At 46.6% G+C, this 14,001-nt stretch overlaps 1 protein-coding gene across 3 annotated transcripts; it reads right to left on the bottom strand.

Moving 5' to 3' along the window:
- Positions 1-1,085: 1,085 nt before the first annotated feature.
- LOC119316883 (pentatricopeptide repeat-containing protein At5g65560-like) lies at positions 1,086-4,941 on the bottom strand. 3 transcript variants are annotated; one of them, XM_037591265.1, is made up of 2 exons: positions 2,092-4,941; positions 1,086-1,409 (listed from the first exon to the last, which is right to left on the bottom strand). In XM_037591265.1, exon 1 carries the CDS (start codon positions 4,766-4,768, stop codon positions 2,270-2,272), a length of 2,499 nt encoding a protein of 832 aa, XP_037447162.1. In that variant the 5' UTR covers positions 4,769-4,941; the 3' UTR covers positions 1,086-1,409; positions 2,092-2,269. The 3 variants fall into 3 exon arrangements, with proteins under 3 accessions (XP_037447162.1, XP_037447164.1, XP_037447163.1); XM_037591267.1 differs by having other exon boundaries at positions 1,086-1,264; XM_037591266.1 differs by having other exon boundaries at positions 1,086-1,257.
- Positions 4,942-14,001: the final 9,060 nt, after the last annotated feature.

Genomic DNA, 14,001 nt, shown 5'->3' with positions numbered 1-14,001 from the left:
CGACACGACTCCTCGTATAGGAAACCACGCGTTGCGTACTCCCCGTGTATGAAAGCACCGACGTGACCACGATGTGACTACTCATGCATGCGGACATGCACACCACACGCACACGGCCAATTGTGAGAGCACCATGTGGCACAGTGTGTTCCACTCGTCAACAACAACGGCGGCTAACAGTTACCTTGACCAACAGCAAGCCCCCAATTGGCATTGATGAGTGTGGGTGGCACGGTGAAGGGGGAAACAAGCAAAAAGAGTTGGCTTAGGCAAAACTGAGAACTAAGCAGTGAGGGGCACAGAAATAGAAATCCCTTTGTGCAAATATTGCTTTTTAATGTTCGCTCTCGCGTACGAAGTTAGGGCTGGAATTCGAGCCGAGTCGAGCTAGCTCTTCTCGACTCACTAAAGCTTGTTTCGTTAACGAGCTAACTCGACTCGACTCGTTATTATAACGAGCTTAAATCCAAGATTGGCTCGACTGGTATAACTCGCGAGCTGGCTTGTTTAGCTTGTTAAGCTCGTTAAAGATATGAACATAAAACCCTCAAATATTATAAAAATGATCATGTATATATTAAATATATATCACTAACAATAGTAATTTCCTTGTAACACATGAGTCTCTTAGGCGGTTGGGCCTTCAACGACTAAGCCTTGTGTTGTGTGCCTAGGATATATGGTGCTGAGTGGCTGATCTTTTTTTGTATTGGGAGTGGCTAATCTTTTGTACCGAGCCTAACGAGTTACAAGAGTACTCTGTGAGATTGGCTTGTTTAACTTGGTCTATAAACGATCTTAAACTAAAGGTTGGCTCGACTCGTTATTCTTCGAGTTTGAGTCGATTCAAGCCGAGTCACGAGCTACTCGTTTAGCTCACGAGCTTCGAACTTTTTTTCCAGCGTTAATGAAGTCCATAACTGATGCAACTCATCCTGCAGAGTACGCACACAGATACTCAACTTTGGAGGTGATATTCATTCAAGAGTGCAGCAACCTGACTGGTTTGTTCTCTGTCTTTAACATTGTTTAGACAATAACAGATAAACCATCCTATACCCATCTACAGAACAATAGAATCACAATGCACAAGCCCAAGAAGGCTCTCTTCTAGTATGTTATTTGTATGTCGATGGTTAACAATAAATGATTGACACAGTCAAAGAGTGCAACTCAATTTTCTCTCAGTCCCACCATAGGATTATACCTGTCGACTCAAATAAAAGTATGCCTTGCCAACACCAGAAGGGGCTTCATCTAAAAACTAAAAGAATCAGCAATGAATGAATTCTTGACACAAAAGAAATGCTCAAATTAACAGATATTGAAATTGGACCAAGACTGGGCTATTTTTCTTCAGGTCAATTAACGCGCAGTCTGAAATCCTAACTTCGAAATACTTCACTGCTCTGAAAAATTGGACAGGATGTCAAATTATGATTTTGGGATACAAGTGTTATTTTCTGCTCAATTCTTCAACTGTTGTGTTATCAAAACGGATGTTTCTACTTGAACACACACACACACACACACACACTACAAAGACAAAAAGGAAGTCTAATCAAAGGAACATGTGCTAAGCAGTGTCATTTTTCCAGAGATAAGATGTCATAATTTATGAATAGTTCCTAGTCTATTTCCAACCTTGGCCACAGTAGTGACATGTCAATTTGGCGCGGCAGGTTACTTGTGTTGATTTAAAGCAAAATGAGCACAACAAGCCCAGATCAACAATGTCAAGTTTCTTAAATTCTGAGTTTACAGTCAAAGCTAGTTATTGTGGATCTTCAGGTCAAACGTTCCAAAAGCAAATTGTCAATTACCTCTTGCACAGTGCATCTAGTCCATGGAATTCACAGCTCTTTCAATAGCTTATCAACAGTTCTTTTAATTGCAGTTCAAGAACCAGTGAAGTCTATTGAAATTAAATACCAGTTCGGTATGTAAAAGTAAGGTTGTTGACCTGTTATCTTTAGGTGGGACAAGATTAATTTGATCTAATATTTTGGTCAAACGCTTTCCAGAAAGCCCTAGAAGTATGTTATTAAAGAATAGTGTAAGAACTTATGATATTGAAGATCAATCCAGTACCTTTGAGAGAGCAATAAAACATGAACCCAGTGTGTGTTGAATGATCCATGTAATATGTAACTCCGGTGTCTAGTAGGATACATCATGTGTGGGTACAAGCCTCTGATTGGGCGCATTTTACACTGCTGATGGAAACTTTGCTCAGCGGTGTTGCACGACTGGTGAATGTAGCAGTATATTATCCCCTGGTAGACAATTCTTCTGCCAACATTACATATGTTTGATTGCTTGGTCTGCAGTTCCTCTGCTCTAATTTGGATACCATGTCACGGCATATATCTGAATGACCGTTTCTTATCAGGCCATCAATAATTACTTTCCACACAATTTCATCAGGATTGTAGTCTTCCCATCTACCGTTTCCAAAAATTTCTTCAGCCATATGAGCTTGTCCTTCACTAATAAGCCCGCAAAGTAGGTGCTGATAGGACATCAGTTGTGGTACAAAACCACGACCAATCATGGAGTGAAGCAACGCCCATGCATCGGAATACTGTCTTGATTTGCATAAACATGTAATGAGAGCAGTGTAGATGTCCTCATTCAAAGAAAGATTATCATCTTTGATACGAGAAACCAATGATGTCACCTCTTTCGATATTCCATCTTCAGAAAACCTCTCCAGAATTGCAGAATAAGTATCCGTGTTAGGAATAATATCATTCTTCTTCATTATCTCAAACAATTCAAAGATATCAGTAAGCCTGGTGGTCTTCCATAAACCAGCTACATTCAAAGGCACACCTTCTGCTAGCCTCCTTTGTACAAGATGTCTAAGCAAGATCAAATAAGTAAACTGGTTTGGCATAGAAGCAACATTTTTCATATGCTTCAAGATTGAGACTGCGCAATCTGTCTGTCCAATACTTGCATGCCCATCCATCAACGTGTTATACGCAATTGTATCTACAGTGACCGCACTTCTGTTCATCTCACTGACAACATTTTCGGCTTCAATGAGTCTTCCTTCATTGCAATAAGCACGCATAGATGTGGTATAAGTAACTGCATCAGGATTGCAACCCAGTGAAACCATTTGACCCCAGATTTTTGTGGCCAATCCATAGTTCCTCTCCTTGAATAGCTTGTCAATTACAATGGTATAGTTGACCGTCGTGAGCTTAACACTCTTTTTTAGCATCTCATCTATAAAGGACAAACCCTCTTGTGATCCCTTCATCTTGCATAGGTATTCTATGAACGGACTGTATGTATAGGTATCCGGCGTGCAACCAGCTGAGACCATCTTTTCCAGTAATGACCATGCAACATCAACTTGATCACATTTGCATAACCCGTCTATCAACGAATTGAATGTCACCAAATTAGGTTTTATGCCTCTCCCTTCAAGGCTATCAAAAAGGGAGCAAGCTTGATCGATCCTCCCATTCTTGCAGAGAGCATCCACCAACGCATTGTAAGTGTATATATCAGCAGCTAAACCATCTCCTTCCATCAAACGAAGTAGCCGGAAAGCATTCTCTATATGCCCATAAACACATTCGGCCCGAATTAACAAATTGTATGTCACAACATCTGGTTCTACTCCATGTGCTCTCATCCGATTCAACAAAGCCATTGCATTGTGCACCTTACCCCCCTTGCAGAACCCCCACACCAGTGCATTGTATGTCCACACGTTCGGCTTGCACCACCTCAACTTCATCATCTCAAACACCCTCACCGCATCACTCATCCTCCCCACCTTACAATCACTCATCCTCCCCTCCTTACAATAGCCATTGACCACCGCGGTGCATGTAACAACAGATGGCACCAACCATTTGTCAGACATCTCCTCCAGCATTTCCTCAGCCTCCACAACCCTTTGCTCCCTACAGCATAAATCAATCGCGGCTGCATAAGTGCAAGTACTTGGCCGCCACCCCAATTTCTTCATCCTCTGCAGCATCTGGAGCGCCTCCTCCCCCCGCCCTGCTTTACACAGCCCCTTCACCAAGACCGCATATGTATGCATGTCCGACAGCTCCATCTTCATGAACAAGTCCAATGCCTCGTCAATCCTCCCCGTCTCACATAACCCCTCAATCATTGCAGCATAGGATACCACGTCCCGCGGGAATCCTCTCAAAGGCATTTTATCGAACAGATCACGAGCAGCGTCGATCTGGTGGGTGCGGGAGTAGCCCACGATCAAGGAGTTGAATGTGTAGGCGTCGGGGTGCCAGCCAGAGAGGACCATGAGGCTGAGGTATCGGAGGGCGCGGGGCAGGTCGGCTCTGCGGCAGAGGGAGCGGATGAGGATATTGTAGGTGACGCCCGTGGGGGCAGGCGGCGAGTGGAGATGCATGAGAGCGAAGAGGCGGAGGATGAGCGGGGTGAGTGCGAAGCGGGAGAGGTGGGTGAGGAGAGAGCCGAAGGAGCGGTCGAAGAGGGGGCGGAGCGGGGGCGGGGAGAGGGAGTGGACGCGGAAGAGGATTGGAAGGGAAAGGCTGAGAAGGTGGCGGGAGGGCGCCGCGGCGCGGGCGGTCGCGGTGGCGAGACGAACCGGGAGTGGGACGTCGGGCATCTGGGGGAGGGACGGAGCAAGGAGAGCAGGGAGATGCGGCAGGGAGGGGTGTAGGTACCAGTTTGGAGCGGAGAGGGCGGCGGAGAGGTGCGCCAGAAGCGCGGCGGGAGTGGCCGAGGAGGTCGGCAGAGGTTGGGAAGCCGCCATGCGAGGTGTTTGCGCGGAGATGAAAGAGAAGGACGCTGTGGCGGCGGCGGTGAAGCCGGTGGCATATCAGAAGTCAGCACCACACGACTACTCACGGCGCCGTCGCCATTGTTGGGATCTCATCTCGTTCCCAGTGCGGTTGATAACTTGCAGTTATCAGCCGCCTTATCTGCCCTCAGTTACGCTTAATCAAGGCCGTCAGTTCGTTCCTCACATCACAGAATACTCGTCGTGCCCCCGCAGCATCTTTTGCAAGACAGTCATAAACCGCTCCATCGTATCATAGATCCGGCGAGCGGCGGTTGCCGGCAAACGCTTGCAGCACAGCCAATGTCGAGGTGGACCCGCAATGAATATCGCTGGTGGTCGCCGCTGCTGCCGTGGCGGAGCTGCAATGAAACATGGCCGGTGGTCATCGCTGCTGCGATGGAGCATTACTTGGTCGCGTGATGCCGCGGTGGAGTTGCAATGAAACATGGTCGGTGGTCGCCGCTGCTGCGATGGAGCATTGCTTGGTCGCGGTGGAGCTGCAATGCAACATTATCGGGGGCTCGCGCAGCTGCGATGGAGCATCGTTGGGCAGCCGACAATATTGGCAGCGCCGGCGAGAATTGCGTTGCAGGACCGGCAGCCGACGACCGTCGCGTCATAGGCTCATAGCACCGTCGAACGCTGCATCGCAGCACAGGTAACCACCACGGGCCGCATAGCAGCGCAACGCCGGCGAGGGCTGCATTGCAGCGCCGGCGGCCGACGACGAGCGCCGCGTCGCAGCGCCGGCAACACCGCCAGATGCTGCTTCACAACACTGGCAACCATCGACGGGTGCTGCGTCGCAGCGCCGGAGCATCTCTACAGTGTCGCGAGTGTTTCATCACAACATCCGATGTGTTGCGTCCCAACATGGCCGCCGGCTTTGCATCGTATATTCTTTAGGAGCTTGGGCGACAGAGCTTCCTGAGGAGAAGGACGAGAGGTTAGAGACGAAGAAAGTGGATCATGTTTTAGGAGAGAAGGAGAAGAAACAGGTGGCCCACGCTCGCGGAAGAGAAGGAGATAAGGTTTGGTAGTTGGTGGCTGACGTGAGTTTGTAGGATCGAAAGTAAGTCTAGAGGGGGTGATTAGACTACTTCACCAAATAAAAATCTAGCATTTTCCCAATTTTAATTCTTGGCAGATTTTAGCAACTTAACACAAGTCAAGCAAACAACCTACAGATGCAATTCTAAGAGTATAGTAGCGGAATGTAAAACAATTGCATATGAAGGTAAAGGGAGGAGTTTGGAGGGAGCAAACGCAATGTAGACACGGAGATTTTTAGCGTTGTTCCAATAGGTGGTGCTATCGTACATCCATGTTGATGGAGACTTCAACCCACGAAGGATAACGGTTGCGCGAGTCCATGGAGGGCTCCACCCACGAAGGTACCACGAAGAAGCAACCTTATCTATCCCACCATGGCCATCACCCACAAATGACTTGCCTCACTTAAAGGAAATATGCCCTAGAGGCAATAATAAAGTTATTATTTATTTCCTTATATCATGATAAATGTTTATTATTCATGCTAGAATTGTATTAACCGGAAACATAATACATGTGTGAATACATAGACAAACAGAGTGTCACTAGTATGCCTCTACTTGACTAGCTCGTCAATCAAAGATGGTTATGTTTCCTAACCATGGACAAAGAGTTGTTATTTGATTAACGGGATCACATCATTAGGTGAATGATCTGATTGACATGACCCATTCCATTAGCTTAGCACCCGATCGTTTAGTATGTTGCTATTGCTTTCTTCATGACTTATACATGTTTCTATGACTATGAGATTATGCAACTCCCGTTTACCGGAGGAACACTTTGTGTGCTACCAAACGTCACAACGTAACTGGGTGATTATAAAGGTGCTCTACAGGTGTCTCCAAAGGTGCATGTTGGGTTGGCGTATTTCGAGATTAGGATTTGTCACTCCGATTGTCGGAGAGGTATCTCTGGGCCCTCTCGGTAATGCACATCACATAAGCCTTGCAAGCATTGCAACTAATGAGTTAGTTGTGAGATGATGTATTACGGAACGAGTAAAGAGACTTGCCGGTAACGAGATTGAACTAGGTATTGAGATACCGACGATCGAATCTCGGGCAAGTAACATACCGATGAAAAAGGGAACAACGTATGTTGTTATGAGGTCTGACCGATAAAAGATCTTCATAGAATATGTAGGAGCCAATATGAGCATCCAGGTTCCGCTATTGGTTATTGACCGGAGACGTGTCTCGGTCATGTCTACATTGTTCTCGAACCCGTAGGGTCCGCACGCTTAAGGTTTCGATGACAGTTATATTATGAGTTTATGCATTTTGATGTACCAAAGTTTGTTCGGAGTCCCGGATGTGATCACGGACATGACGAGGAGTCTCGAAATGGTCGAGACATAAAGATTAATATATTGGAAGCCTATATTTGGATATCGGAAGTGTTCCGGGTGAAATCGGGATTTTACCGGAGTACCGGGAGGTTACCGGAACCCCCCGGGAGGTATATGGGCCTTAGTGGGCTTTAGTGGAAGAGAGGAGAGGTGGCTAGGGCTGGGCCGCGCGCCCCCCTAGTCCGAATAGGACAAGGAGAGGGGGACGGCGCCCCCCTTCCTTCTCTCTCTCCTCTTTCCCCTCCCGAATCCTATTCCAACTAGGAAAGGGGGGGAATCCTACTCCCGGAGGGAGTAGGACTCCTCCTGGCGCGCCCTCTCCTGGCCGCCCGCACCCCCCCTTTGATCCTTTATATACGAAGGCAGGGGGCACCCCTAGACACACAAGTTGATCCACGTGATCATATTCTTAGCCGTGTGTGGTGCCCCCTTCGACCATAGTCCTCGATAATATTGTAGCGGTGCTTAGGTGAAGCCCTGCGACGGTAGTACATCAAGATCGTCACCACGCCGTCATGCTGATGGAACTCTTCCCCGACACTTTGCTGGATCGGAGTCCGGGGATCGTCATCGAGCTGAACGTGTGCTAGAACTCGGAGGTGCCGTAGTTTCGGTGCTTGATCGGTCGGGCCGTGAAGACGTACGACTACATCAACCACGTTGTGATAACGCTTCCGTTGTCGATCTACAAGGGTACGTAGATCACACTCTCCCCTCTCGTTGCTATGCATGACCATGATCTTGCGTGTGCGTAGGAATTTTTTTGAAATTACTGCGTTCCCCAACATCACTAGTTTAGATCTTCACGAAGTAGGCGATCTCCTTGCCCGTACAAACTCCTTGGTTCAACTCCACATTCTTGACGGAGGCTCCCAAGTGACACCAAACAATCTAGGAGACACCACTCTCCAAGAGGTAACAAATGGTGTGTTGATGATGAACTCCTTGCTCTGGTGCTTCAAATGATAGTCTCCCCAACACTCAACTCTCTCTCATAGGATAGGATTTGGCGGAAAGATGATTTGAGTGGAAAGCAACTTGGGAAGGCTAGAGATCAAGATTTATGTGGTTGGAATGAAGTATCTTGACCTTAACACAAGTGTAGGTGGTTCTCTCTCAGAAAATGTATGTTGGAAGTGTAGGCATGTTCTGATGGCTCTCTCTACGAATGAAGAGTGGGTGGAGGGGTATATATAGCCTCCACACAAAATCTAACCGTTACACACAAATCACCAAACTCGGTGGGACCGAATCATACAACTCAGTCAGACCGATTTAGTTCATAATGGGACCGTTAGGGTTTTCAGTGGGACCGACATGTCAACTCGGTGGGACCGATATCATTAGGGTTAGGGCATAACGTAATCTCGGTGAGCCTGATTACACAAACTCGGTGAGACCGATTTTGGTAATAGACTAACCAGAGAGTTGGTCAGGCAAACTCGGTGGGACCGATTCGCTCTCTCGGTAGAACCGAAACATTACGAAAGGGAAACAGAGAGTTTGCATTGCAATCTCGGTGGGACCGATCGCTGATCTTGGTTTGACCGAAACGTTACAAAGGAAAACAGAGAGTTTGCAATCCCATCTCGGTGAGACCGAGATCCCTATTAGTAAGACCGAAAAGACTAGGGTTTCTGGCAGTGACTATGTCAACTGAACTCGGTGGCTCCTGATAGACAATTTCGGTGGGGCCGAGTTTGACTTTTGGTTTTGGGACATATGTGGATGTGAGAAAGTAGTTGAGAGTTTTTGGAGCATATCACTAAGCACTTTGAGCAAGAAACTCATTAAGCAACACCTCACCCCCTCTTGATAGTATTGGATTTTTCTATGGACTCAATGTGATCTTGGATCACTTAAAATGAAAAATGTAGAGTCTTGAGCTTTGAGCTTGAGACAATCCTTTGTCCTTAGCATTTTGAGGGATCCACTTTCTAATCCATGCCATACCAATCATTGAGCTTTTCCTGAAATATTTATCTTCAAGTAGCATTAGCTCAATGAGCTATATGTTGTTAAGAATTACCAAAACCACCCGGGGATAGTTGTACTTTCAATATCCCCCTTTTTGGTAATTGATGACAACATATAGATCAAAGCTTCGACAAATGATTATAAGATTTATAAACATCGTCGCTTTGAGAAGTATGTGATAAGCAAGAGCTCCCCCTAAATTTGTGCATTATTTAAAATTTGCTTTTGAATGCAAATGCACAATCGATTAGGATCATGGGTTACTCTTCCATGTTACATACATCTTGGTGGAGCGCTTAAAATGATAGAAATTAAAAGCATGCACTCATCACCAAGAAAGTGAATGATCATATATGGAATATAAAGGATAGCATCATTCAACCAAACATTAATGTAGCATATGATCAACCACATGATCATATAAGTATCTCACAAGGACATAAGGTATCTCACACAAGCACACAATAAAAGTAGTTCAACCAAAATAGCAAGAGAGATAAAAAACAAGACACTCTCTCTCGAAGCCTATGATCTATACATTTTTCTTCCCCTTTGGCAACAAGTTACCAAAAAGTTTGAAAATGCATAGTGTTATACGTCTCTCAGGCTTGGTCTTCAGGAGGAGGTGTGGATAGAACTCCAAGGACGAAGGCTTCCGATGAAGTAGTTGGAGCTGCTGGAGTGGGTGCTGGAGGTGGCACTGGAGCTATAGCTGCTGGTGCTGACACTGAAGCTCTAGCATCTGAGACTGGCACTGCAGCAGACCTTGGACCTCGTGGCACACGCTTGAAAGCATCAGTGGTTGCTTTTCCTCTCCTCTCCTCTGCTTCCTCCTGAAGCTGCTCAATTGCAGTTTGAATCTCAGTCACCTTCAGATCAAGATCATAGAATTTTGTTTCCACAATCCTCTTCAGGCTCTCCCGATTCCGAGTCAGGGTGGCCAAGCCCTTCTCAATCCTCAGCATAGCTTGAATCAGATATCCAAGCTGATCTTGCTTGCTCTTCAGGAATACTTGAGATGCCTCTTCAGCAGTTGGCATCCTTGCAACTTTCTCTGCCCTTGCCTTCTCTCTCGTCTCATGTGCTTGCACAGATGATGGATCTTCCTCAGTCACCACAATGGTATTGTCTTCAAAATCAGGATATATGGGTAGATGCTCCTTGTCTAGCAAATAAGTTCATGTGCCCATCTTAGAGTTGATGAGCTCCTGAATGTGTGGAGCATACCCACAACTTCTCTTCTGGTCAGCAGCAGTCCTCTTGATTGTTTCTACCATTAAGCTCATAACCTTGAAATTCCGAGGGACATCAAACAGTTGGAGCAGATTGATAGAATGCCCTCTGATCATCTTGTGATCTCCTGACTTGGGTAGCAGAGTGTGCCTCAAGATCTAGTTGATCATAGGCAAACCAGACAACAAGAAATGCACAGATCCAAGCTTGTGAGTTTCCAAAGCCTTGTCGGGGATCTCCTTGTACATGTTTGCCATGGAGTTGTGGTCTTTCTTCTTCTTGGCATATACATCCAAGTCATCTTCATGCTCTGCAGGGGCATTGATCAGCTTAGCCCATTCATCAACTGTGGACTGGTACCTGGTACCCTCAAACATCCAAACTAACCTCCCATCTAGATAGAAGTGGGCAGTGGAGTAGAACTGCATGATCAACTAATCATTCCACTTGGTGAGCTTTTGTCCAACGAATTCATCAACTCCACATGCCTTAAAGCTGTCATACACTCCACGGAAGTGATCTTCATTTTTCTGTATGAACTCCCAGTCCATCCATTTCATGTCACACACTATGGGCTTCTTGTCAAGCAGAATGGTTTCATAGAAATCTTGTTGTTCCTTTGTGTGAAACTTGTAATCCACAACAGTTATCCTCCTGACAACATATGGGTCAGACTGTCTCCATAACCTCAATCCTGCATCTTTTCTGATGTGCATATCCTCAACGACTGGATGAGCATCATTATGGTCAGGAATTTTGGGCTTCAACTTCCACAAAACATGGGATTCATCATCCTCTTCTTCAGCAGCTTCAGGCACTGGGGCCTTGTTCTTTTCCTCAGCTGGTATACTCCTGGTGTTCCTCTTGGGTTTTGGAGGTTTCTAAGCAGCAGCTTTGGGAGCAGGTTTGGACTTAGATGGAGCAGCCCCTGACTTGATTGCATCTCCCATAAGCTTCTGAGCCTTAGGAGCTAGTGCAGCATCCTCTTCCTCTTCATCTGAACCTCTCATTATGGATGATCTTCCAAGCACTCTGGCAGTGGTCTTCTTGACCCTTTCCTTCCTTTTCTTCCCTTCTCCAACTACCTCTTCAGTTGGCTTGGGGGTTTCAGCAGTGGATGCTCTGGCCTTAGACATAGGAACTCTCTTTGCTGGTGCCTTCTTATGCATCCCTGGCTTAACTACAGTAGCTGAGCCATACTCCTTTTTCAGCACCTTTTTCCTTGAAGTGGCCTCATCCTCAATGGTCACATAATCCTCATCCTCAGATTCTGAGGTTTTCTTTTTCCTGGATCTGGTTGATGCCTTAGGTAAGTTGCTTGGAGTGCTCCTGCTTCCATCATCAGAAGAGCTGGAGGGACTAGTGCCCTCACTCATCTGGACCCATTCTTCAGATTTGTTCTGGCTGTCACTTTAATTAGACATCTTGCAGGCAAACTGTCAGCAGATCCTACAAATAGGTTGTAGATGAGGTAGAGTAGATGAGCATCACAAAGTACAGAGGTTTTCCAAAATAATTGAGTCAAAAATCTTAGTTTTAGTTCTCTACAGAAGTGATCTCGGAGCTACCGAATTGACCAACTCGGTGATACCGAAGCAACACTTGGAACCTAAACTAGTGGACTCGGTAGGGCCGAGTCACTGTTCGGTGGCACCGAGATTGCTAGGGTGAAAGGACCGAGAAGAGGTGTCTAGAGGGGGGATTAGACACTAAGGCGTTGTTTGGATAGGTAGTATATACAAAACCGGATCTCCACAAACCAAGGAAAAGGTGTAACAAACTAAAATCCTGTTTGGCAACTCCAACTAATCCGCGTATGCCGAAAACTTAGTTTTCGAAAAACCCAGATTTTAGGTATATGGAAAAACGACTATTACTTGTTTTTCCACAAACACGATTAACATAATCTGGATTCCAACAGAAACAGAGCGCGCTTGCTGGCCGGGACGAAGGGAGCATGACGAGGGCGCTTAGCCCGATGACCTCGGGGAGTAGAGCAATCTCTTGCCGGCGGCTGCGTGTGGAGCCATGCAGGCCGGAGGGGACGCGAGATGTAGTGGGCGGAAGAGTCAGTACAGGGGGATGACGAACTCGGGGACTAGCGGAAGCCCTCGCCGCTGGCTGCATGCGAAGTCGTGCAGGGGGATGACGAACTGGGGACCAACATAAGCCCTCGCCGGCGACTGCGTTTAGAATAAGTGGAGGTCGGAGGGGAAGCCACTGGATGAAGGGTCAGTGCAGGGGAGGGCGACAAGCTCGGAGGCCAACGGAAGCCCTTGCCGTCAGCCGCGCGTTGAGTTAGTGGAGGCCGTGGGGAGGCAAGAAGTAGCCCGGAGAGATGATCTCCGAGACCAGGGGAAGCGCCCGCTGGAGGTCACACGCGGAGTCATGTAGGCCGGAAGAAACTATAGCAGCAGTCTGGATGGTGGACTCGTACGGTACGATGTCAAGGTTGGAAGTCTCGTCAATGGCAAAGCAAAGAAGGTCACAGGTGAGGAAGGATAAGACTAATGTTTGCTATCCAAACACAAAACTCTACGGACCCAGTTTATTAATTTTAGAACCCAAACAAAGTTTGCTGTAAACACATTTTCCACAAAAAGGATAGCAAAACCAGTTTTCCTAGAAATTAGCTAAAAACTCGTTTCTATAATCTTCTCACTAATACTCAGTATCCAAACAACCACTAAGTACCAAAAGTTGCAGTTTTTAAATTCTTTAGGTTGAAGTGGATTTTAGGCACAAGTTTAACAAACACAATACATATCAAGCAAGCATGCAACAAGTAAATGAGCAGCAGAAAGTAAAGCATGCAACTTGCAAGAATGTAAAGGGAAGGGTTTGGAAGATTCAAGCGCAATTGGAGACACGGATGTTTTTGTCGTGGTTCCGATAGGTGGTGCTATCGTACATCCACGTTGATGGAGACTTCAACCCACGAAGGGTAACGGTTGCGCGAGTCCATGGAGGGCTCCACCCACGAAGGTTCCACGAAGAAGCAACCTTGTCTATTCCACCATGGCCATCGCCCACGAAGGACTTGCCTCACTAGCGGTAGATCTTCACGAAGTAGGTGATCTCCTTGCCCTTACAAACTCCTTGGTTCAACTCCACAATCTTGTCAGAGGCTCCCAAGTGACACCTAGCCAATCTAGGAGACACCACTCTCCAAGAAGTAACAAATGGTGTGTTGATGATGAACTCCTTGCTCTTGTGCTTCAAATGATAGTCTCCCCAACACTCAATTCTCTCTCACAGGATTTGGATTTGGTGGAAAGAAGATTTGAGTGGAAAGCAACTTGGGGAAGGCTAGAGATCAAGATTCATATGGTAGGAATGGGATATCTTTGTCTCAACACAAGCGTAGGTGGTTCTCTCTCAGAAAATATAGGCTGGAAGTGTAGTTTCATTCTGATGGCTCTCTCCACTAATGAAGAGGAGGTGGAGGGGTATTTATAGCCTCCACACAAAATCTAACCGTTACACACAACTTGCCAATCTCGGTGGGACCGAATAGTTAAACTCGGTCGGACCAATTCAGCAAAGCTAGTGACCGTTAGGGTTTTCGGTGGGACCGACATGCAACTCG

This window comes from Triticum dicoccoides, chromosome 6A (assembly GCF_002162155.2).
Source record: "Triticum dicoccoides isolate Atlit2015 ecotype Zavitan chromosome 6A, WEW_v2.0, whole genome shotgun sequence".
NCBI lineage: Eukaryota > Viridiplantae > Streptophyta > Magnoliopsida > Poales > Poaceae > Triticum > Triticum dicoccoides.
Note: the sequence above shows the minus strand (reverse complement) of the source record. Positions and strands in the feature narration are given on the sequence as shown.

Coding starts and splice junctions, on each gene's coding strand:
- LOC119316883 (XM_037591265.1), bottom strand. CDS start 4,768: ATGGCGGCTTCCCAACCTCTGCCGACCTCCTCGGCCACTCCCGCCGCG.